Raw genomic sequence first — 25,872 nt, 5'->3', positions numbered from 1 at the left:
GATCCTACTACTGTCTAGAATTTCAGATGAGGAACTGACTGGGCATTTTTCTGTTTCCACAATTCCTCTCCTTATGGTTATGGTAGAGTGTAGTAATTTCACAAATCAATCCAACACAAAAACAAAGATTGGATTACCCCAGAGTGAGCATTTCAGGTGATTGAAAATAGATGACACAATATATGTATAATTGGAGATCTTGCAAATGGGACAGTGGAGTAAAATTATTAATTAAATGTTAAAAAGAAAAAAGCCAAAGCATATAGTCATTTGTGTACTTTATATTTCAGTTAGCATGATACTTTTAAAATTGTTGCATTTATTAGTGGTTTTTTACTTTTTTTTTACTTTATACTGTTCTACAAGTGTATCATTATGTGTTTATACAATCACTAATGTGGGTTCTTTGCAGATCACACCAGTTATGAAAAAAAGATCTTGTGACTATTCCAGAACAAATCTTTGTGTGCACATACATTTTTCATTTATCTTAAGTCAATATCTAGGAATGAATTTTCTTGTCATTTGATATGTTCAAGTTCATAAGAAGCTACCAAGTTGTACCATTTTACGTTTCTAGGATGTTACCATTAATCACAACACTTCACATAATTAGTTTTTGAATTTTACTTATCATAGTAGTGTATAAATGGTATCTTGTAGTTTTAATTTGAATTTCTCAACATCTTTTCCAGGGCTAGTTTGAGATTTATATATCTTCTTTATTGAAGTAATATTTTAATGGTTATGTAAGTTCCAAGAATCTATCCATTTCTTCTAAATTATTGAATGTATTGGCACATAGGTGTTCATACTAGTTTGCTGGCTTCTTTAGGTAAATGTGGTTTTATTTAATTTTATTTTTATAATCTATTCAGTGATTTGTTTGTTTTAAAAATTTATTGCCGGCCTCCCCAGTGACGCAGCAGGTTGAGCTCTGCACTGTGAAGCTGTCCGCAGCCTCTGAAGCACTGGTTCAATTCCTGGCCAATAGGGAGATTCCCACATGGCATGGAAGACCTCTCCTGTCTCCCCCGCTGCTCCCCTGAGTAGTACACTTCCATCCTTCTACGTGTTCTGCTCCCCACTCTGTCTCTGGTGAATTCTCTCACCCTCCCACACCTCTGGCCTGTGCCCCCGTGCTTGTATAAATAAATATATCTTCTAAAAAAATAAGTAAAATGTTATTGCATAGTTACTGTGTGGAAGGAACTTTTAAATGCTGTAGTTACAGAATTTAACAATACGTCCAGGGTCTCTGCCATGATACCACTTATATTTTTAATATATTTTTTATTAATGTAGCATTGGCTTACGACACTGTATATGACTCAGAAATATAGATTCCCATGTCTTCAGGTGTATGTTACCACACCACAACAACTGCCAAGGCACTCATATTCCTCCACCATAGTACAGTGGGCCCCTATATCCTTTCTATACCATCTTTCTGTTCTTCCTTTGGTAGCCTCTGGTAGTTTTACAGTCAGTGCCTAAGGTTTGTTTTTGTCTTGGTGGTGTCTTAGTCTCTTTTTTGTTTCTCAATATTCCATATATGAGCAAAACCATCTGGTATTTTTATCTTTGTCCTGCCGTGTTTCATCTTTTTTTGATAGCTGATTAGTATTCCATTGTGTATATATACAACATCATCTTAATCCACTCATCTATCATTAGTCACTTATGTTGCTTTTATAACTTGGGTATTGTAAATTAGTGCTACAATGAACATACAAGTGCATATATCCCTTCAAATTAATGTTTTGTGTTCAAGTAGATACTTAGGAATGGAATTGCAGGATCATATAGTATATCTATTTTTATTATTTTGAGAAATCTCCATACTGTTTTCCGTAGGGGCTGGATGAGTCTACATTCCCACCAACAGTGTATGTTTGTTTTTCTATACATCCTCACCAACACTGTTGTTCCTGAACTTTTTGAGTATATCAAATGTGGTTTAAAACCATTAAAAAAAAGTTCCTGTAATTTCATTACCTGGAGGGAATGCTGCTGCAAACAAAAACATCTTTAAACATGTTTAAGCATCATTGTTGCTGTTTTGCATGTCCAATGCATTCATCTGAATTTTCTGCCAAATACATTGAGCTAAATGGAAAAAAAAAATTTATTAGTGATTTTTTAAAGTTCAGTTTTAGAGTCCTTGATACCTAATCCAAATCTGTCATTACGGTTTTCTGATTCACTTGAAATCCATTTTCTTCTGCAATGCCCAACAACTCTTCAAATAAGCATTGTTTTTAATTGAGATAATGTTGGTTTACATTATTGTTTGCATTTTGGAAGTATAGGGGTTCCTACTTCTGGTGCTGTTTTGTAGCACTACCACAACCAAAGTACCATAGTCCACCATAGTACACTGTGCTTCTTCCTCATGTTGTAATAGTCCAGATTTATAGCCAGTATCCTGGACTGCAAAGATCCAGTAGTCAGGATCTTTGGCAATTTCAGTGTTTGGAATCATTGCTTTCAAGCCTGTATCTTTTGGAATTATGATCAGTACCACCTTGTTTTACATAACTACATTCATAAGTTTACCATTAACTGTGTTGTTAGCTGTAGATTTATCTTACATCTTTTATCCAGTTAAATAAATTCTTTGTTATATACCTAGTTTTCTGAGTTGTTTTTTTTTTTTTTTTTTTTTAAACTCATGATAAGTTGTAAAATTTTGTCAAGTGATTTTTCTGGATATATTGGGAAGGTCATATGTCATATTTTTTTTCTTTCTTAATTCTGCTATTTTGAATTTCAGTGTTTGATTTTTTTGATGTTAACCCAATATTGCATCTTTTAGACAAACTCAACTTGGTTATGATATAGTATCCTTTTTTATATATTGTTGGATCTAGTTTGATAAACATTTGTAAGGTGTATTTCATAGTGAAATTTGGTGACCAAGAGAAATACACACACACACACACTCACACACAGTATGTAGAGATTTCTATGATAATATTCCCTTATTATGGCATTAATGCCTGTAGTATTAGTAAACTTTTCTCTCCTATTTCTGATATTGCTATTTGCATTTCCTATTTTTCATTTCTGATTAATCATCCCAAGATTAATAATTTTCATTGTTAGATTTTCTGCTGCAGGTTTCATTGACTTTTCTTCTTTCACTTTTGGATTTTCTGTTTCATTGAATTTTGCTCTTATTGTTGTTACTTCCTCCGTTCTGCTTACTTTGGATTTGCTTTTCTTTTTCCCTATTTCTTAATATGGAAACTTAAAGCACTTATTTAAATATATGTTTCTTATCTAATGTGAGTATTTAATGTAATAAATTTCTCTCTGAACACCAGTTTTTATTATATATGTAAATATTTGTAGCATGTTTCTGCATTGTAATTCAACATCTTGTAATTCTTTTCTCAAATTTACTAATCTCTCTTGTCACAATTTTTTTGACCATTGGACTGTTTTACAGGTATATTGTTTACTTTCCACATGGATTTTTATTTATGTTTTTATTTATGGTCAGAAAATATAGCAAATAGTTTGCATCACTTTAAATTTATTTAGAATGTATTTTTGGCCCAGATATGTTTTATCTAGGACCTGTACTGTGTGTTCTTAGAAAAAATATGATTTTGTTGCATTGGGTTGAATATGCTATAAATATTAACTAGGTCAAGTTGTTTGATAATGTAATATTGTTCAAGTATTCTATGCCCTTATTGATTTTTTAGAATTTTAAAACCAATTATTGAAAGACTAGGGTTGAAATCTCCAACAAATATGGCATTATCTGTTTATTTTCTTATAAGCAGTCTATAGTTAGGATGTAGTTCTAAAATCCAACCTGATTAGTTCTGCCTTTTAAATTTGAAGTGTTTAGAGCATTCACATTTAATATGTTTATGCATAGTTTGAGTTAAATGTTGCTATTTCTTTTATTTGCCCCACATGTCATTTCTTAATGTTAAAAAAAATCTTTTCCTGCCTTTTACATTATTTTCACAGTTTTCCATTGCATATTCAATTTTGGATGAACTCTGATGCCTCTTTTTTTAATAGTGGTAGCATTGAGGATTTGTAGCAACCTTTTCTTTTAACAGTTTGATTTTAGACAATAGAATATCACTTCCCTTATAAGAAATTTATAAGCACATGCACCCATTTTCCTAACTTGTTTTTAGTACTACTGCTGTTCTATATTTTGCTTCTACTTATGTTGTAACCTCCACATTGTGCTGTTATTTTTATTTGAAACAATTATCTTTAAAAAAACATCTATACAAAAATACAGTCATCACAGTTACTATTTCTAGTGCTCTTCATTCCATCTGTCACATTTTTCTTTTTCCTGATAATTTATGTTATCATTTATTTGTAATATCAGTCTGCTAGCCATACTTTCCTCAGCTTTTGCTTGTTTGAGAAAAAATCTGTTGTATTAAATTTCTTCCTTTTTTAAACTTTATTGAATTACAAAGATATATAATAAATTGCACATTTGAAATATGTAATTTAATAGCTTTCATTCTTTGAAAGCATCATGTAGTTAAGATAGAAAACATATCTTTCATCTTCACAAGTTTTCACCTGCCCTGAAGATTTAGGTGCAGAACTACATTTGTGTACTAAATCTTTGTGTGTTCTCCAAATGAGGTTGGTTTGTTCACTGAAAAGTGTTTATTGAATATTCTGTGTCTTAAGATAGTACACTGGAATGATAAAATAGTAATTTTAAAATAAGCCATATAAGTGTATTATATAATAGCAAAGGACAGAGAATAATGATCAGCTACTATAAATTGAGTTATCTCTTTAAAGAAATATCATTTATTTTTTTATTTTTTTACTTTTTTTTAAGGTTGACAAAAGGTTTATTTACAAGGGAAGGGGAATGAGGAAATGTACAACTCAGGGAGAAAAGAGGGAGATAAATTCTTAAATGTGTCCTACCCATTCCACTAACCTGGAATCCCTAATGACCCGCCAAGACCATACCTGCCTGGCCAAGAGCATGAGCCAAGTGTGTCCAGCCCCACTAACATGGCTGGTTTTTATTTACAAACAGAGAAAATGGCAGCTTAACTCCACCGTTAGGGCCTCACAACTTCCCTTTGGGGATCCTGGGCTTTGTAGTTCCCGGTGTCTTGATGGAATAAGGGGTGGCATCCAGAAACGCCTGTATGGAATTAGCTCAGGACATCTTTCCCCTTCACAATTCCCCCTTTCACTTTTTGCCGCCATTTCCATGGTGTTGAAAATCAAATGTATGGATGCTGGGGTACAGTCTCAGATGAAAATTTTTCTCAGGGTTCCCATTGGAAAGTAAACCAGTCTCTCCAGGTATTGTCCATTGTGGAAAGCAAAAGTCCTCCATTCCTGAGAAATACTTTATTCAGTCCAAGCCAAAAAAAAAAAAATCTGGAGGCATTAGCCAAAACAAAACAGCAAAGATATTAAGCCACAGGAAAAAGATTACAATTGATTCAACTTATGCAAAAACAGGTTCTATCAACCTTGATCCCAAATTGTTTCAACAGCATAGCAAAAGTTTGAAAACCAGGGCCTCCCTGGTGGCACAGGTGGTTGAGCGCCATGCTGTGAAGCTGTCCGCAGCCTCTGCAGCGCTGGTTCAGTCCCCTCCAAGCAACCCACATTGCGAGCAGACCGCTCCTGTCTCGCCCACTGCTCCCCTCAGCAGTGTATTTCAGTCAGTCTGCCTGTTCTGTTTCTTGCTCTGTCTCTGGTGAATCCTCTCACCCTCCCGTGCCTCTGGCCTGTACTCTGGTTCTTGTATAAATAAAATAAATCTTTTAAAAAAATAAGTTTACAAATCAAATCTACTTTTAAAGAATATTACCTATTTTTGCATAAAATCACAGGGCAGAATAGCTAAACAGCAATTTTAGCTGGCTTTGTTGGCATCCAGTCCATGTAGGCTTCAAGAACAAAGTTGGTCTCTTCAGACTCCACCTGGACTTCCTCTTCTTGAGGGTACCAGGGCTTTTTCTTTTTCTGGGTTGTCCAGTCCTGCCCATGGAGGCAGCTGAGGAAATATCATTTAGATTGAGACTTGATAGCAACAAGTTTGATGGTGAGAGTACTAGAAAAGGAACTGCATATCCAGAGGCCCTGATGAAAGAAATTTTTTGAATTGTCTAATCAAATGTAATACATAGCTATAGATGCTTTTATCTTTTAGCAAAGACTCACTGAATTCTTACTCAGTTCTTGATCCTGAGAAGGTAGCTGATTCTAGATAGGGTCCTCTAATGCAGTTCTTGTTATGCAACTATAATGGAGTCCTATGAATGAAATTTCTCCTTAATGGAATAATTTATACATTTATTGTGTCAAATTAATAAGAACTGTATTTAGTTTACTAGATTACATGCTTTAGAGACTGAAGTTTGAATCTTGAGTCTACCACTTAATAGTTGTGTGATGCAAGACAAGTTTTACTACATCTGTACACCTTAGTTTTCTCATCTAAGTGATGGAGATAATCACTATGCCTTATTTTATTATTATTTTATTTTTTTAAAGATTTATTTATTTATACGAGCACTGGGTATAGTCAGAAGTGCGGGAGGGTGAGAGAATTCACCAGAGCCAGAGCAGGGAGCAGAATAGGCAGATTGACGAAGTACACTGCTGAGGGGAGCAGTGGGCACACCAAAAGAGATCTGCGTGCCATGTGGGACCCTCGCCAGCAGCCGGGGATAGAACCGACGCTGCAGAGGCTGCTGGCAGCTTCGCAGCCCAGCACTCAACCAGTGCGCCACCGGGGAGGCCCTAAGCCTTATTTTATAAATTTGTTTTAAGGATTAAATTATATAATGCATTTAACTTACAGACTGCCAGACAAGTATCTGCACTCAAAGATAGTGACTATTGTATTAGTAAATAGTAATAATTTATGTTATATTTAAGCATCTGTAATACAGAGATAGCATTATGCAACTTTTTATGATTGATTTAGAATATAATGCCCTTAATCCTCAAAAACAAATTTTAATTCTTTTTATTGTACTGTTACTGAATGTTTTATAAATAGCCCATGTATTTCATATAAATCTTATTAGATTTAAATATTTAAAAATAATTATCATGAGAATTTTTACCCATTTATAAGCATATTTCATGCTCTAAATGAAGAATATTATTATAATGTGGTAGAACTAAGCAGTCACTTTAATGTTGCTGCTATATCTTCAGTAAAATATTTAATAAAATAATGTAAAATATAAGATGAATTATTTTTTTTAATTGATAGGAACTATTTTTATATATGAAGTATTTTTATTTGATGACTTTTAATCCTATATAATTTTCCTAACTTTATTTTTTTTAATTGAGGTGACAGGATTCTCCCCATCAGGTATCAGCACCATAGTGTACCCACCACCAAATTACCCATACTCCACCACTGTAGTCCATTGTGCTTCCTTCTCTGTGTTTTTGGATCATTTCATTAAAAATTGCCATTTTACATGTTATTTTTCAGATATCAGGCACCTAATTGGTCATCTAGAATTCTTTTTTCATTTTCATACTTGTAAGAAGATGGCAAGAAATGAAGGGATTAGGGCTTGAGGTATTTATCTAGTAATTCTAAAAGTACTTTTTTTTTTTTTTTTGCCTCATCCCGACTGACCCAACCCTTAAAAGTACTTTTAACTAGAATAATTTTAAAGAGCATTAATAAATACGAAGCCCCACAATTAAAAATAAAGGAGATGGGGCCTCCCCAGTGACGCAGCAGTTGAGCGCTGGGCTGCGAAGCTGCCTGCAGCCTCTGCAGCGCCATTTCGATCCCCAGCGGCTCCCTGGCCACCGGGCGATGGTCCCACATGGCGCACAGACCTTTCCTGCCTTCTGCTGCTCCCCTCAGCAGTGTACTTGGGTCCTTCTGCCTGCTCTGCTCCCCGCTCTGGCTCTGGTGAATTCTCTCACCCTCCCTCGCTTCTGACTGTGCCCAGTGCTTGTATAAAAAAAAAATAAATCTTTGAAAAAAAAAAAAAAAAAGAACATTAACTGTTTTTGAAGGGGGGAGGGGCCTCCCTGGTGGCACAGAGGGTTAAGTTTCATCACTATAAAGCTATCTGCAGCATTAGTTTAATCCCCCACAGGCCAGGGAGCTAACCCACATGGCTCAGCAGATCTTTCCTGTCTTGCCAGCTGCTCCCCTCAGCAGTGTATTTCAGTCAAACTGCCTGTTCTGCTCCCAAATCTGTTTCTCTGGTAAATCCCCTCCCAGTCCTGCACTTCTGGCCTTACACCCCAGCTCTTGTATACATAAATATATCAATCTCTAAAAGAAAAAAGAATGTAACTTTTTTAATATAGCAATTTGTTTTCAAAATAAGCATTCTGGATTGATTATGAAATACAAGCTTGTATACTTAGTAGTTTAGGATAATTTATTTACATTACTATATTCTTACAGTGTGCCTAGATACAACACACACTCACAATATTTAGTTTTGCCTGAAGGAATTGAAATTTCTAAAGATAAGCCCCTTGCTTAAGCAGAAAATAACTCATTCTTTTGAAACAAAAACATTGGTACATGTTCCTTGTAGAGTATATGGAAAACCCAATAAGTTGTTTCAATTCAATTGAAGTAATATTTTTGACTACTTGCTACCAGCTTACCACTGTGCTGTGTGCATAATATATTATGTGAACAAGAGGGGGGTCTTAAGAAAGGTCTCCGTATTTAAGGAAAGCATAGTTTTCTGAGGAACCACTATTAAATAAATAATTGTAAGTGATTTTCAGGATATAAGAGAGCAGTAATTGTTAGTACTTTACTAGCTGAGTTTATGCCTTTTTATTTAATATTGTAAAATATATACCAGTTGCCTAATCATTATGTGGATATACTATAACTTATTAAATTTTTACCAAATTTTTTAATATTTAATTCATTACCACCATTTTAAATTTAGGTATAATCTACAATAAGATGCACTCACATTAAGTATATAATTATATGCATTTTGATAAATATGTGCATTAAGATAAAGACAAAGAGCATTTCCATTGCCTTTTTCAAAATTCTGCCATGCTTCTTTGCAGTGTCTTTGCCATTCCCTTCTGTTACCTCCTCCTAGGCAACTGCTTATCTCCATTCTGACACTGAAGATTTGATTGACTTTTCTAAAATTGTGTAGAAATGGATTATACAAATGGATCAAAATAATACAAGACTACACCAGTAATCTTTTATATCTGCTACGTTTCTTCATTCTAATGTTTTTGAAATTACAGATTCCATTGCATTTCTCGGTAGTTTGTTCCTTTTATTGCTGATTGCTGATCCATTGCATGGCTGTATTGACATTTGTTAATAAACAATGCCTTTGGTATTCATTTATGTTGGTTCCAGTCATTTCCTAATATGAGAGCTGTTATGCACAATCAGGTACACATTTTCTTTTCTCTTGATTAATACTAAAGAATATGCATGTTGGGTTTATAGCAATGGGTTACATTTTAAGGTGTTCCCAAACTGCTTTCTAAAGTAGTTGTATCATTTTACATTCCTAGCTATCATTTTACATTCCCACTAATATTTTACATTCCTGGTATCAATGTTAAGAGAATTTTAGTTGTTCCCCTTTCTCATAAGAGTTGGTGTAGTCACTCTTTCATTTTAGTCCTTTTGGTGAGTATATAGATGTAATTTATTGTAGTTTTAAGTTGACATTTCTGATGACTAATGATGCTAACTTTTCACATAGTTATTTATTATTTGCATCCATTTCTCATGAACTTTCCAGATATTTTACCTATTTATTGTGTTATCTTACTACTGATTTAAAAGAGTTCTTTATATGTGTTAGTTACAAATTGTTTACCAAATGTAGATATTCTAAATAGTTTTTCCCAGATTGTACCTTGCCTTTTATTGTCTCAGTGATGTTGTTTGGGCAATGAAACTTTTTTTATTTTGAAGTCCAGTTTGTCAGTTGTCTTTTCTGGGTATTTTTTGTAGACCAAGAAATTTTTGTTTACCCTCGGTCACAGATATCATCTCTTATATATTCTCTTAAACCTTTTAGAGTTGTAACTACTACATTAAAGCCTGTGGTTTATAATATTTTAAGTTCATTTTTCTGTGTGCTGTAAGCTAAGGATTAAGGTTCATTTTATTCCCCATATGACTATGCATTTCTTCTAGCATTTTTGTTGGAAAGACTATTCTTTGTCCGACTGAATGACTTTGACACTTTTTTTGAAAATGAATTTGTCATATAAGTGTAGTCTCTACTCTAGCACTAATAGTATTACACTACAGGGACAATAGTCTCAAGAACTCTACTGCGACTCATATTTCCTAGAAGTCTTTCCATTTGCCTGATGAAATCAAAAAATTATGTTTTTTTTTTTTTAATTTTGTGTGTGCCTTTGATTATTTTATCTGAACCAGTGGTACTTTCCCTGTCCTCAGAATTTTCCATACATAGATATGCTGGTTTTATGTGAAGGTAGTTTAGGTTCCCTGGATCTATCCCATGGTTCTTTGCCCTGTGACTTATTCCTACTACCAAATCTCTAAAATATCCCTAATTCAAAGATCCCAAAGGGCTCTGTTTTATTTTTTTCTTTCCCCATATTAATAGCTTGGAGTCTCTCCAGGCAGCAAGCTGGGATAATCATAACAATCATAATTATTATTTTGTTTCTAAAAACATTGTGCTTTGAAGCTTAATGTTTAATGTATGGAAATCCTTGTTTCATTTGTTTTATGTGGTTTTTAGTTGATGAAGGGAGTGCAAATCTTTTAAATGTTAATCATGGTCAAAGCAAAAGTCTTTTACAAAAACTTCATATTTGGGGGTATTTCCACTGGATGCAGAAGTTTAGAATTCCTTTTTGTTTTTCTTTTCACAATTTGGACATATTCCATCTTTCTCTTGTCTGTATAATCTCTGAGGAGAAATTTGGAAATATTCTCCTATTTATTCCTCTGTATCTAATTTTCCCATCAGATTTTTTAAAAGACTTTCTCTGTCTCGCTGGTTTTCTCAAAATTTGAATATACTCTGACTTGTTGTAGTCTGAGTGTTTTGGTATATCTGTGAGTTTTCACTTGATCTTAGCCAAAAGGCCGAGAAGCGATATCTGTGAGTTTTCATCATTACATCTATACTATCTTTTAACTAAACTTGGAAAATTTCAGGCATCATTTTGCAAATAACACCTCCCCCTTTCTGGAACTGCCGTTTACTTATGTAGACTCCTTGATACTGTCTAACAGGTCACTGAGGTCCTTTTTATTTTCCAGTTGCAATTTGTATAGTTTTGCTTGCTATAATTTCATGTTCATTAGTCTTTTCTCTTATGGCATCGAATGCGTCATTAATCCCATCTAATGAATGTTTAATTTCAGATATATGTTTTGCTTCTAGAAATCTTACTTGTTTCTATTTTCTTTTTTATCCCTTTTTCCCAGTTTACTGTTATGTTCATATACTGTTTTAAAGTCACTTGTCTATTCATTTCATTATTTCTGATTTTTCTTTTGGTAATAGGTCATATTGTCTACATCTTCTCTTGTCTTAATTTTTGATTGGAAGTTAGATCATTTTGTTAATGCAAGTTTAACTTTCACTCTGACATCTTTGAAATATCTACTGAATGGCTTCATTAACAACACTTCTCTGACTGGTTAGAAATTGAATGTGTCTCACTTCTCTGTGGTGAGCTCTGGGAATCATTTGACATACAGATCCCTATCCCTTCTCTGCTTTTCCTTGTAGAATTTAACCTTACACATGCACTACATAGTATTCAGTAGCAGACTTTGCCATGCAAATTCCAAATAGCTGGTTCCTTTCATATTTGTTGTTCTGTTCTCCAAATGCCAACTACCTCATCCTCCCCAAAGTTGGATAAATATCTCTCCAAAAGTGAGACCTGTGAATTATACTATTTATTATGCTATTTCCTATCCTGCATAATATGCCAGAAAGAGTCCCAGATATAAGGTGGGTGTTTTTGCACTAACCTCATTTGTTTTTACAGAGATCAGAGTCCTATAATACCTGTTGCCCAGTATCTAAAATGAGTTGTTATATACTTGCTCAAGTTTTCATTTTTTGTTATTTTATGTCTAGTTATTTAGAGAAAGAAGGTAGTTCTGGTCTACTTTCTAGTTTATTTTTTTAAATTTTATATTTAACTATTGATTGCATCTGAAATGCTTTTGTAATGATCTGAGATAAAAATCTAATTTTATTTTTCAACATGGTCACAAGGCTGTTTTCACATTTTTGTTATATATATTGCTGCAGAGAATATTCTTGTGAGGAAGACTTCTACATTTCTTTATTTTTAAAGTATATTTCTAGAAAAGAAACTACAAATTATCTTGGTATCTGTTGCCATTGACTTCTGTTTATATACCAGCTACCAGTGTTAAAGATGCTTTTTTCACCATGTTCACTACCAGTGCTAATTTTTGATGTATTAAATCATCTCATTTATGTTTTGAACTCTACTTTATTGATTATTATAAGGTTTTAAATATTACTATTATATGCTTTCAAATACTATAATAATTGTGTTCCTCTTATGTTAAATTTGTCATTTCCCGTTTGTTTTTGTATTTTAGTTTTTCATATGATTTCTTTATATATTAAGAATATGAACTTTTTCACATTTGTTATATTCAATCCATTTCTTTATCTAAGTTGTTGATTTTACCAATTTTCCTCTTATGATTTGTTCTACTACTCTGCTTAGAAAATCATTCGTTCTAAAATCATATAGCTATTGATTCATGTTTTCCAGTTTAAAAAAGTTTCACATTTTCTATTAACTACATGTAACATTAATTTTATTAAAGAGGTGAGATGAAAATTGAATTTTACTTTTCTCCAAAGTTAAGTAATTAATGTGGCACCATTCATGTCATTTTTCCCATATACTTTATCATATACTGTCATCATCAACTTCATCATATATTAAATTCCTTCATAACCTCTTTTCTGCCATCCTGATTTCATTTCTCTTTCCTTTAATTAATGTGTCTACTTCATATGCTTTATAGTATCTCTCAGCTTCTTTAAGCAAAAGTTTTCTGAAAGCATTATTTAACACATTGCTGTAATAATCTTTGGTTTCATTGATATCTTGTCTTAATCTCAATTCAGTTTTTCTGAAGGAGACATGTGTCATTGCTACCTTCACTTTATAGTCTTTTGAGTCCACTTAAGTATCACATTTTCCCCCTGAAAGGTAACAAATGTCCTAATTCCTATACCTGGCAAACCTAAAACTTTTGTTTCCTTCATTCTTCAAATATTACCCTTTCATGCTACTTTTTTGGGGTCCATCTCTATATCTTCTCCCTCTTTTTTCTTTTCCTTATATGTGTTGGTACTGTAAGATTCTGACCTTAGCTTTGTTTTCAGTTTTTAGTGAAATCCTGGCCTCTACTCTATTTTTTTGGTGTTAACAATATAATTTATATAAATCACTCTCATTTATCTCTATGCCCTTGTGTTTTATAGTTACAAAATTGTGCTACCAAGTACCAACTTAAATCTCATTGGTTCAAGATTAAATCCATTGTTTTATGTTCTTTTTTTTTTTTTATTTTTTTTTTTTTTTATAAATTTTATTGTTATATTCCCCATACAATTGCCGCCCCCCATTCTGACCCCAATCCCTCCCCTCCCGCCCCCGCCCCCCTAAAAGTGTCTCTGGTTCATAGTTTTTTGTTGATTTTGATTTTCACTTTCTTATAGTTTTTCATTTTCCTGGTCCATTATTTAAGTTTTCTAGATTCCTGCTATGAGTGAGACCATCCGGTATTTTTCTTTTTCTTTTTGGCTTATTTCGCTGAGCATGATCCCTTCCAGCGCCATCCATGTTGCAGCAAATTGCATGTGTTTATCTTTTTTGAATGCTGAGTAATATTCCATGGTATATATGTACCACATCTTCTTGATCCAGTCATCTATTTTTGGGCATTTGGGTTGTTTCCAAAGCTTAGCTATTGTAAAGAGTGCTGCTATAAACATAGGGGTGCAGGTGCTCTTTGGAATTGATGTTTCTGTGTCCTTTGGGTAAATACCTAGGAGTGGAATTGCTGGGTCATATGGAAGCTCTATGTTTAGTAGGTCCAGAAATCTCCACACAGCTTTCCAGAGAGGTTGGACCAGTTTGCACTCCCACCAACAGTGCAGAAGAGTTCCTTTTTCTCCACACCCTCGCCAACATTTGTTGTTGCTAGTTTTTTTAATATGTGCCATTCTCACTGGTGTAAGATGGTATCTCATGGTAGTTTTGATTTGCATTTCCCTGATTACAAGTGATGTTGAACATTTTTTCATATGCCTGTTGGCCATTTGCATTTCCTCTTCAGAGAAGTTTCTTTTAAGCTCTTCTGCCCATTTTTTGACTGGGTTATTTTCTTTGTTGTTGTTGAGTCTCATCAGCTCTTTGTAGATTTTTGTGATCAGTCCTTTATCATTAGTGTTGGGTGCAAAAATGTTCTCCCAGTTGGTGGGGTTTCTCTTTGTTTTTGTTATTGTCTCTTTTGCTGTGCAAAAGCTCTTTAATTTGATATAGTCCCAGCTGTTTATCTTTGCCTTCACTATCACTGCTTTGGGTGATGTGTCTGTAAAGATGTCTTTGATGTGCAAATCACGTAGTGTTTCGCCTATATTTCCTTCTATATATTTTATGGTTTCAGGTCTTATGTCTAGTTCTTTAATCCATTTTGAGTTGATTTTTGTGTATGGTGTGAGGTGGTGGTCAAGTTTCATTCTTTTGCATGTAGCGACCCAGTTTTCCCAGCACCATTTATTGAACAAACTTTCTTTGCTCCAATGCATAGTCTTCGCTCCTTTGTCAAAGATTAGTTGACCATAAATCTGTGGGTTTATTTCTGGATTTTCTATTCGATTCCATTGGTCTGTATGTCTGTTCTTGTTCCAATACCATGCAGTTTTGATGATTATGGCTTTGTAGTATAGTTTGAAGTCTGGGAGTCTGATGCCTCCATTCCCTTCTTTTTTTTTCAGTAGAGCTTTGGCTATTCGGGGTTTTTTGTGATTCCATATGAATTTCATCAATAATTTTTCTATTTCTTTGAAGAATGACATTGAAATTTTGATTGGAATAGCATTGAATCTGTATATTGCTTTTGGAAGGATGGCCATTTTAATAATGTTTATTCTTCCAATCCATGAGCAGGGGATGTCTCTCCATTTCTTTGTGTCTTCTTCTATTTCTTTTAACAGTGTTTTATAGTTTTCTTTGTATAGGTCCTTTACCTCTTTTGTTAGATTTATTCCAAATATTTGATTTTTTTTGTTTCAATAACAAAAGGGATGGTCTTTTTCGATTTCTTCTTCTTCAGATTTATTGTTTGTGTATAGGAAGGCTACTGACTTTTGCGTGTTGATTTTGTATCCTGCCACTTTACTGAACTGATTGATGAGTTGAATTAGCTTTTCTGTGGAGTTTTTGGGGTTCTCTATGTATAATATCATATCGTCTGCAAATAGTGATAGTTTGACTTCTTCTTTTCCTATTTGGATTCCTTGGATGTCTTTCTCTTGTCTTATTGCCCTGGCTAGGACTTCCAGTATTATATTGAAAAGCAATGGTGAGAGTGGACATCCTTGTCTTGTTCCAGATCTTAATGGAATTGCTTTCAGCTTTTCACCATTGAGAATGATACTGGCTGTTGGCTTGTCATAGATGGCCTTTATGATGTTGAGGTATGTTCCTTGTATCCCAAGAACTTCAAGGGCTTTTATCATGAATGGGTGTTGCACTTTGTCGAAAGCTTTCTCAGCATCTATTGATATTATCATATGGTTTTTATATTTCTTTTTGTTGATGTGTTGGATAACGTTGATTGATTTTCGGATGTTAAACCATCCTTGTGCCCCTGGAATGAATCCAACTTGGTCGTGGTGAATTATCTTATGGATACATTGTTGGATTCTGATAGCTAAAATTTTATTGAGGATTTTTGCATCAGTGTTCATTAGGGAGATTGGCCTGTAGTTTTTCCTTTTTTGTGTGTCCTTGTTCGGTTTTGGTATTAGTGTAATGTTGGCTTCATAGAACGTGTTTGGTATTGTCCCTTCCTTCTCAATTTTTTGGAAGAGTTTGTGAAGGATAGGCACTAATCGTCTCTGAATGTTTGGTAGAATTCATTTGTAAATCCATCAGGTCCTGGGCTTTTGTTTTTGGGGAGGTTTTTGATTACCATTTCAATTTCGCTAATTGTAATTGGTCTGTTTAGGTGTTCTATTTCTTCTTTATCTAGCTTTGGGTGATTGTAGAGTTGTAGGAATTTGTCCATCTCCTCTAGATTGTTAAACTTGTTTCCATATAACTGTTCATAGTAGTTACTGATTATTCTTTTGATTTCTGCTGTGTCCGTTGTGATTTCTCCTCTTTCATTGATGATCCTGTTTATTTGTGCTTTCTCCCTTTTTTCCTTTGTGAGCCTGGCTAGGGGTTTGTCTATTTTATTGATTTTTTCAAAGAACCAGCTCTTGGTTTCATTGATCTTTTGGATTGTTTTTTTAGTTTCAATTTCATTTATTTCTGCTTTGGTTTTTATTATTTCTTTTCTTCTACTGGTTTTGGGGTTTTTTTGTTGTTCTTTTTCTAGATCTTTGAGCTTCGAGATTAGGTTGTTTCTTTGCGTTCTTTCTTGTTTCTTGATGTGAGCTTCTATTGCTATATATTTTCCTCTTATTACTGCTTTTGCTGCATCCCATACATTTAGGATATTGGTGTCCTCCTTGTCGTTCAATTCAAAAAATTTTTTAATTTCTTCTTTGATCTCCTCATTAGTCCAATGGTCTTCCAGTAGTGTGGTTTTTAATCTCCATGAGGTAGGAAAGTTCCTTGCCTTCTTTTTATGGTTTATTTCTAGTTTGATGCCTTCATGGTCAGAAAAGATGGTTGATATGATTTCAATCTGGTGTATCTGTTGATGTTTGTCTTGTGCCCCAGTATGTGATCGATCCTGGAGAATGATCCGTGTGCGCTTGAGAAAAATGTGTACTCCGTTTTTTTGGGGTTTAGTGTTCTATAGATGTCTGTTAAGCCCAATTGCTCTAGGTCTTTATTTAGAGCTTTGGTTTCTTTACTTATTTTTTGTCTTGTTGATCTATCCATTGTTGATAGTGGTGTGTTGAAGTCTCCCACTACGTATGTGTTTCTCTGATGTCTGTTTTCAGAGAGGACAACAGTTGTCTGATATATTTTGGTGCTCTTTCGTTTGGTGAGTATATGTTAATGAGTGTTATTTCTTCTTGAAGTATTGTCCCTTGATCATAATGTAGTGACCATTGGGGTCTCTTTTTACTTTTTGAGTTTGAAATCTGTTTTATCTGATATAAGTATAGCTGTTCCTGCTTTCTTTTTGGTCCATTTGCTTGTAGGATTGTTTTCCATCCTTTAACTTTGAGCCTATTTTTATCTTTTGTAGCTAAATGTGTTTCCTGGAGACAGCAAAAGGTTGGGTTTTGTTTCTTAATCCAGGCTGCAACTCTGTGTCTTTTTATTGAAGAGTTTAGTCCATTTACATTTAGAGTTAATATTGATATGTTAACATCTGTATTTGCCATTGTGTTGTCTTTCCTTTGATTTTATTTATTTATTCTTTTAACTTTTTTTTTTTTTTTTTGGGCCTTTCATTGTTATTCGTCGCTCTGAGGTTCTGGCTTTAGAACTCCTTGTAGTATTTTTTGGAGTGGGGGTTTAGTTGCAATGAAATTCCGGAGTTTCTGTTTGTCTGGGAAGGTCCATATTCTTTCTTCAAAGAGGAAGGAGAGCTTTGCGGGATAGAGTATTCTTGGTTGGCATCTGTTTTCTTGGAGTCTGTTGACTATGTCCCTCCACTCTCTCCTTGCCCGTAGTGTTTCTTCGGAGAAGTCTGATGTCAGCCTGATTGGTTTTCCTTTGAATGTTATCTGTTTCTTCCCTCTTGCCAGCTTCATTATTTTTTCCTTGTCCTGGATTCTTGGGAGCTTTACTATTATGTGTCTTGCTGTATTTTTCCTTTCGTCGTGGAAGTTTGGTGTTCTTCTTGCTTCTTGTATATCAATTTTCAGCTCCTTCTTCACATTTGGGAAGTTCTCTTCAATTATCTCTTTGAATATTTTCTCTGTTCCTACATCTCTCTCCTCTCCTTCTGGTATTCCTATAACTCTTATATTTCCTTTCCTCATGGAGTCCGATAGTTCCCGAAGTCTTTCTTCGTTCTTTTTCCTTCGTACTTCTCTTTCCTTCTCTGTTTTGGTTCTTTTTATTTCTGTGTCTTCAAGATTACTTATTCGTTCTTCCATTTCATCTATTCTGCTTTCATTGCTTTTCCCAGAATTCTTTAGTTCTTCCATTAATTCTTTGATCTCCTGCATTTCTTTTACTTCCCTCTTTAGGACTCAATTTCTTCTTCTGACCATTGTTTTCCCTCTCTAGGGACTCAATTGCATTCTTCTGATCGTTGATTATTTTTCCCTTATCATTGTTTTCCTTTATGACTTCTGTCAGTTTTTTAATCACGGCAATTTTAAATTCTTTCTGGAAGGCTCAGAAATTCTTCCAAGTTATTGTCGTTGCAATCTGGGGGCTGGCTTTCTTTTTGTGGTGTGCTTTTTCTCTGGAGAGTTGCTAGGTTGCGTGTGGTTCTTCTCCTCCCTACTGTCTGTTTTCTAATTTGCCGTATGCGTTGGGACACTGTGTTGTTGGGACTTGCCGGCATCTTGGGTGGGCTTCTCTGTTCCCCTCTGGTTCTTCCAGGAGTCATCTGTCAGTTTCAAGCAGCCTTTACTGGAGAAAGGTCCCTGTTCTAAAATGCCGATGTGGGGACACACTCCCCTGTGCGCCTGGTCTGTCCCGGCGGTGGGTTCCTGCTCCCCTCTGGGCTTGGACTGCAGGCCAGAGGGGGTCTGGCGTGGGCGAACTTCCCCCGCTCACCTCTGGCTCCTGAGGAAGCCTTCTGCAGGTAGTCTTTACTGAAGAAATGTCCCTGTTCTAAAATGGTGATGTGGGACACACTCCCTGCGCTTCTGGTCTCAGGCACACTATTCTGTTTTATGTTCTTAACCACATTCTTTTCCTTTTTACTGCCCTCAGCAACCATTCACAGGGAAACCTCAAATTTTTTGTCTGTTCCTTGCCCCAAATGGTGCAAGCTAGTTCCCTCGTTAATATTGACACTCTTGAAATGTCTGTTGCTATCATTCTAGTTGTACCTCATGCAACTTCTGATATACCCAAACATATTTATTTCATTAAATGTGATCTCTGTTTATAACTACCACATTTTTAGTAGGGGTGTGTGTGTGTGTGTGTGTGTGTGTGTGTGTATGTGTGTGTGTGAGAGAGAGAGAGAGAGAGAGCAAAGAGAGAGAGAGAGAGAGAGAGAGAGAGAGAGAAAGAGAGAGAGAGAGAATCTGGTTCTTCTAACCAAATAATTCTTTGGATAGATAATGATACGCAGATTAGTATCCTTGCCTCTCATTGTGTCTGTAGGTTGTCACAACAGTTGTACTAAGGAGATGTTCACAAGGTTGTATATTATAAATTTTTTTACCTGATTATAATCACAGACTTCACTGATTCTCTAGTTGCTGCCAGGGTTGTATTTTCAAAACTGTACTATATTTTTTTAATCCAAAACTCTTTGACACCCCTTATCTACAGAATAAATCTCAAACACGTATTTTGGCAGTCAAGGTCCTAAACAGTTTGACCCAGCTTTTTATTTTTTTGCATCCTAGGATTGTGTATTTTTTTAATAAGGAAATAATAGTTTATTGAAAAGCAGAGCATATCTTTTTAATGAGGGATAAAATATGGGCATGTAGTCACTGCTCATTGCAGTGATGATTATATGAGTGATCTCATTCAGCAAGTAGTTTGGACTTCACAAATGTCACATCTTTGATTTTTAGCATGGCCTGTCTGAACTGTCTTCATACATTATTTCCCTGGGTACAGTTACCTTTGTTTAGGGTCATTATTTTTTTCCACTATTTTATTTTAGCACCGTTTATAATAGGTAAAACCAGGAAACAACCCAAATGCCAAAAAATAGATGAATGGATCAAGAAGATGCACATGTAAACAATGGAATATTACCCAACAATCAAAAAAGTTAAACCCATGCCATTCGCAGCAACGGGATGGAGCTAGAAAGAATTATGCTCAGTGAAATAAGGCAGAAGGAAAAAGAAAAATATCACATGATTTCACTTATAGCAGGACTATAGGGGAACCAAATAAGACATCAGTGAGAAAAAATAATGACAGTACAAAGCACAACAAAGCAAAAACAGACAATTATAAATCAGAGACATCCTGCAGGGGAGGAGGAGGGAGAGAGATGGGGGGAGGGGCACAGGGGACTGAGGTGATGGTGCACAGGTGCAATGGTGAAGGAAACTCTATGGGGACTACACCTGAGGGGGTGGGGGGAAGCAAACATTGTTTAAAAATGAACAATGATGTAAAAAAAATTAATGTGTATTATTCATAAGCTACATGTGTTCCAAGCTTGTGTTTCCTTTCTATGACTGTTATTTTTTTCAATAGAATTTATTATTTCTGCCAATATTTATTAATAACCTACTATGTACAAGAACTATATTAGCTGTTTAGTTCAGTGTACAGATTGTTTCAGTAAAATTACTGTCTATAAAGCATTTTAAATATCAGAATTATAAATTAACACAGCTTTCTTGTTTTTTTAAGTACCTGCTTGTATCTCATTTATTGGCATGAATTTCTTAAGATCAAGGATTATGTCTTAATTACCACTGTATTCCCTTTCTTTCTCTCCCGTTTCCCAACATGGTATCTTTAAAGTAATTAATGATCACTAATGGAAGATTGGCTGAAATTCAAGGTAGAAACTGATAAGGAATATACAGTGTTAGTGTAAAATCAGAGTGTAGTATTACTAAGCCCAAAGACTTTGTTTCCAGAATGAAAGGGCAAAAGGTGGCCTTATAATCTGATAGAACAGGAAAGGGGGTTTAAACTATACGAATATCATTGGATTTGACAAGAGAGGCTTAGTTATCTTACCAAGAATAAGACAGAGGACAGCAGATTGAGAAATAAATAGAATCCTTCTCCTTAAATATAATTTTTTAGCTGGTATTTTTATAGACACATAGTTGGAGACAGATTGAAGATATATGGTCTAAATAATAATCTAGAATTCTGTGTTTTATCGATTTAGGGAGGATTTATATCCTTTGTGTAGTTAGTTGAATTGGTAGTAGGTTTGACATTAGGTTAAGAAAATTTACAAACTTCTACAATACTTTCATCCCATTAGAAGACTACCATAGGACTACCATAAATCTACATAAAGATCACTAACTTGATAAAAGTTGGTGATATTTTTAATAAAACATGGTAGAAATTATTTCTTCACAGAAAAAAATTTTTGGATACTTTTAGTAAATGATCCATGTTTCTTTCAACTCCCTGTCCTCCCTGAGAGGTAATGCATTAATAATAATGATAGAGAGAGAGATACATACATATAATTTTTAAAAAGTATTCCTGAATAACTGTGTATATCAGTTTGATTCCTGGCATACTATGTCTATCATTTGTAAGACACATCTAACATTTTCTGCAATCAGAATGCCTTTTTTTTAATTTGATGATATGTTATAGTTTTTAATTGTTGACATTTTTTTCTTTAATGGTGTTAACATTAAATGACTATATAGTTTCAGTAAATGCCATATTTGGTAGAATAAAATATAACGACAAAGTAGGGAACATTATACTAGAGATTTTCTGCCTAGTATTTTAGGTTTTTTTATAAGCAATGTTCAGCCCATCTCTTTTTTCCTAATTTTTAATTAATTAAAAAATTAAATTTACATTTAACTAAGGTAACATTGGGGTGCCGCTATCAGGTGTTACCACTACAGTGCACCCACTACCAACTCACTCACATTCCACCACCAAAGACCATTGTACATCCTTCTCTCTGTGCTTTCCTCTCCATCCTTGGTGTTTTAGTTCTATAGTCAGTTACCAAGGGTTAGTTTTCAGCTTGTCTTTATCTAACTGTTGTTGTAGTTAGTTTATAGTCCACATATTGGTGGCGCCATCCAATATTTATCTTTTTCTTTCTGACTTATTTCCCTTTCAAGCTCCATCCATGTTGCTGCAAATGGCGTGCTTTTATCTTTTTTGATCACTGATTAGTATTCCATTGTGTGTATATACTACACCTTCTTTTTTTTTTTAAAGATTTATTTATTTTTATATCCAAGAGCTGGGGTATAGGCCAGATGCGCGGGAGGGTGAGAGGATTCACCAGAGACAGAGCAGGCAGCAGCACAGGCAGACGACAGAAATACACTGCTGAGGGGAGCAGTGGGCCAGACAGGAGAGGTCCGCCACACCATGTGGGATTCTCACCAGCTGGCGGGGATTGAACCCATGCTGCAGAGACTGCGGAAAGCTTCACAGCACGGTGCTCAACCTGCTGCGCCACCAGGGAGCCCCTATACTATACCTTCTTGATCTACTCATGTGTTCTAGAGCACTTAGGTTGTTTCCATAGTTTAGCTAGAGTCAATAGTGCTGCAGTAAACATGGGAGTGCAAGTTTCCCTTCAAATTAGTGTTTCTGAATTTTTTTGATAGTTGTGTAGGAGTGGAATGTTTGATGTTTTGAGATACCTCAATGCTGCTTTCCATAGGTGCTGGACCAGTTTGCATTCCCACCAGCAGTGTAGGAGGGTTCCTTTTTCTCCACGTCCTCGCCAGCTCTTGTTGTTTCTGATCTTTTGTATATGGGTCATTTTCACTGTGTGAGGTGGTATCCAGTTGTGGTTTTGATTTGCATTTCTTTAATAATAAGTAATTGTGAGCAATTTTTTGTGTGCCTGCTGGTTGTTTTAATGTCTTATTTGGAGAGGTATCTGTTAGTTCTTTTGATCATTTTTTGATTTGGTTATTTGTTTGGTTTTTATATAGTTTTATGAGTTCTTTGTAGATCTTTGATAGCAGTTCTTTGTTAGATGTATGGTGTACAAATATGTTCTCCCATTAAGCACAGTGTATTTTTGTGTTAGTTATGATTTGTTTTGCTGTGCAAAATCTTTTTAGTTTGATGTAGTCCCAGCTGTTTATGTTCTCTTGTTTTCCTTGCTGTTGGGGATAAATCCCTAAAGACACCACTAAAACTTATGTCATGAAATGTTTTGCCTCTGTGTTCTTTTGTGTATTTTATGATTTCAGGTTTTACATCCAAGTCTTTGATCCATTTTAGTTGATTTTGGTGTATGTTGTGAGAGCATGGTCTAATTTCTTTTTTTTTTTTTTTAATGCAGCTGTGAAGCAGTCTCTTTTTGGGTTACATGATGTTTTCTCATTTTTACTGTGACTGTGTTGTGCATAAAGTTTATCTTAAAACAGTTGTAGACTTACGTAAAGGTGTGGAAAGGAATCTGTAGGGAACCTTTATTACATTACCTACAGTATGACCTGGTGTGTTCTTACAACTGTGTGGGAACAGTAAGAGTTAGTACCCCATGTGAAGGTAGAGTGAATGTCTGACATTGAAGTCAAAGATAAGTATCGTTAATCATAGACATGTATTAAGTAGCACTATGATACCTGGCAATATCTTTGGCTCTGTCCATTGTTCTTGGCAGATTTCTCCTTTTTTTAACTTGAAACAACACAAATGTATTAGTTTACCATTCTATTGAAAACTGGTACACATGGCTGATTTCTTTGTTAATGGTCCCAACAGGTTGACGGAGTTCTTAATACAGTGAACTAGTACAACTGAAGTCTTCTTTGAGGAAGAAGAAACCTGCTTGTTCCTCAGATGCATTGTCAGAATTAAAAATAATATAGGCAGTTTCTTTCATTAAAAACTAACCAAAATGAAGTGCTTGCTGCTCTGCAATAGTGAGCCTCCCATAAGCATTTGTTTACTCTTGAGTGGTAAATCTTCTAGATGATTAACTAGGAATGGGTAGCCTTATAGTTTTAAGTGATTTTATGAGAAAATGTTGGTGTTATAGTTAACTCTTAGTGAAAACAATATATATTGAGAACTATGAGGGGACTGATGGGAGTTCATTTTGGGTATTACTATAGTAAATGAGCAACTTAAAGCCTTATGTTTTTCACCATAGAAAACAGATATTCACATTTTGAAAATATTTCTAGAGATACAATGATGAATCTACAAACATAGAATATAACATGTTCACAAAAATCACTTTCAGCAAATCAGCAGCTTACCATTGCAATCAAATAATTGAGTAGGGATTTTATGTCTATGCTTCTCTTCATTTATTTCAATAATGTCTCAATATCTAATTCTTGAAGGAGTAAAGCAACAGTATAGTGAGAGGGAAATACAGTCTGATAATGCATACTTTTTTTCCTCTGGTAACTGAAGGTTAAATGGGTAGCAAGCAGAATGCCTTAAACAAGATTGGTATATTGATTAAAACGCTGATTTAACAGCTCGCTGTCTCCCCTTGGAAACCTGGAAAAGATAAGCCAGCTGCTGTCTAAGAGTGCTCATGTCCACTGAGAGCACACTATCTATCATCACAATATGGTGATGAGAGGTGTTTTATGTTTGTGTTAATTTCCCCCACTAAATCAGTAATTATTACAATCCTGTCCCTGCTGTTTACTCTGCAGCTGTTTTTCCATTTGTCGAGAGAGCGGGTGTTCTCTGAGGACCGCACACGTTTCTATGGTGCAGAAATTGTGTCTGCTTTGGACTATCTACATTCTGGAAAGATTGTGTACCGTGATCTCAAGGTAAAAAAAAAAAAGTAATCAAAATTTATTTTTATGGAGACAATAGAGACCACATTAACAAAGTAGTACAGTTTAAAGAAAGGCCAGTTATGTTGGGGGTGGGGGGAGTGCTGTGCTTAAGAATGTATTCTTTGCATTTGACAGGAAATTTCATTTATTGATATGTTTGTACTTCCTTTATGTCTGAATTTTTGATTGCAAAACAATTTCTGCTTTACTACTCTGATCAAATATAATTTACCAATAATAGATTCATTGTTCTATAAATGTTATTAATGTTAAGCATCTGTTTAAAAGTCAAGTCAGTAGGCCAATGACATTTTAAAATGTTTCATTACTATATTCTAATATCCTGTGATGTGTTATAAAGAAATCTTTATAATAAGCAAGATTATTTGTTGAAAATAAATTTTTTTCTTGGGCCTCCCCGGTGGCGCAGTGGTTGAGTGCTGGGTTGCGAAGCTGCCCGCGGCCTCTGCGGCGCCGGTTCGATCCCCGGCTGCTCCCCGGCCACCGGAGGAGGGTCCCACATGGCGCGCAGACCTCTCCTGCCACCTGCTGCTCCCCTCAGCAGTGTACCTCGGTCCTTCTGCCTGCTCTGCTCCCCGCTCTGGCTCTGGTGAATTCTCTCACCCTCCCTCACTTCTGACTGTACCTAGTGCATGTATAAACAAACAAACAAACAAACAAATAAATAAATAAATAAAAACATGCCTCTATAAAAAAAATTTAAAAAAAAAAAGAAAATAAATTTTTTTCTTGATTTTGATGAAATCTTTGGTAGCTTTAAATACCTAAAGCAATTTAATATATACTCCTTTATTTTTCTGTTTCTATTTTTAAAAATTCTGTATTTGTTTTAGCAGTTATAGTGACTTCTGAAGTTTCTATCCTAAACCCTAATAATAGCTCAAGGACTGACAATTTTTCTGTAATGTCCAGATAGCAAATATTCTGTGAAGACCAGACAACCACAACAAAAACTTTGTTGTCATTGCAGTTTCTTTTACAAATCCTCAAGTCGGCAGTTGTAGAATGATAGTAGCCCCACACAATACATAAATGGCTA

The 25,872-nt window shown here is 34.9% G+C and overlaps 1 protein-coding gene across 11 annotated transcripts in view; it reads left to right on the top strand.

Annotated features, from left to right (window-relative positions):
* AKT3 (AKT serine/threonine kinase 3) overlaps window positions 1-25,872 on the top strand; it is a 330,364-nt gene that overhangs the window by 237,368 nt on the left and 67,124 nt on the right. For all 11 annotated transcript variants that reach the window (XR_008551764.1, XM_054694944.1, XM_054694942.1 and 8 more), the window contains one exon: window positions 24,681-24,803. Coding sequence is in view for 10 of the 11 variants with exons in the window: in XM_054694944.1 (XP_054550919.1) it covers window positions 24,681-24,803 (123 nt within the window). In the remaining variant the exon portion in view is untranslated. The remainder of the gene's footprint in view (window positions 1-24,680; window positions 24,804-25,872) is intronic.

The sequence above is a fragment of the Talpa occidentalis genome, unplaced genomic scaffold, assembly GCF_014898055.3.
Source record: "Talpa occidentalis isolate TD23 unplaced genomic scaffold, MPIMG_talOcc4v2.1 talOcc4.14, whole genome shotgun sequence".
NCBI lineage: Eukaryota > Metazoa > Chordata > Mammalia > Eulipotyphla > Talpidae > Talpa > Talpa occidentalis.
The sequence above is the reverse complement of the archived record's forward strand: the minus strand, read 5'-3'. Positions and strand labels throughout refer to the sequence as shown.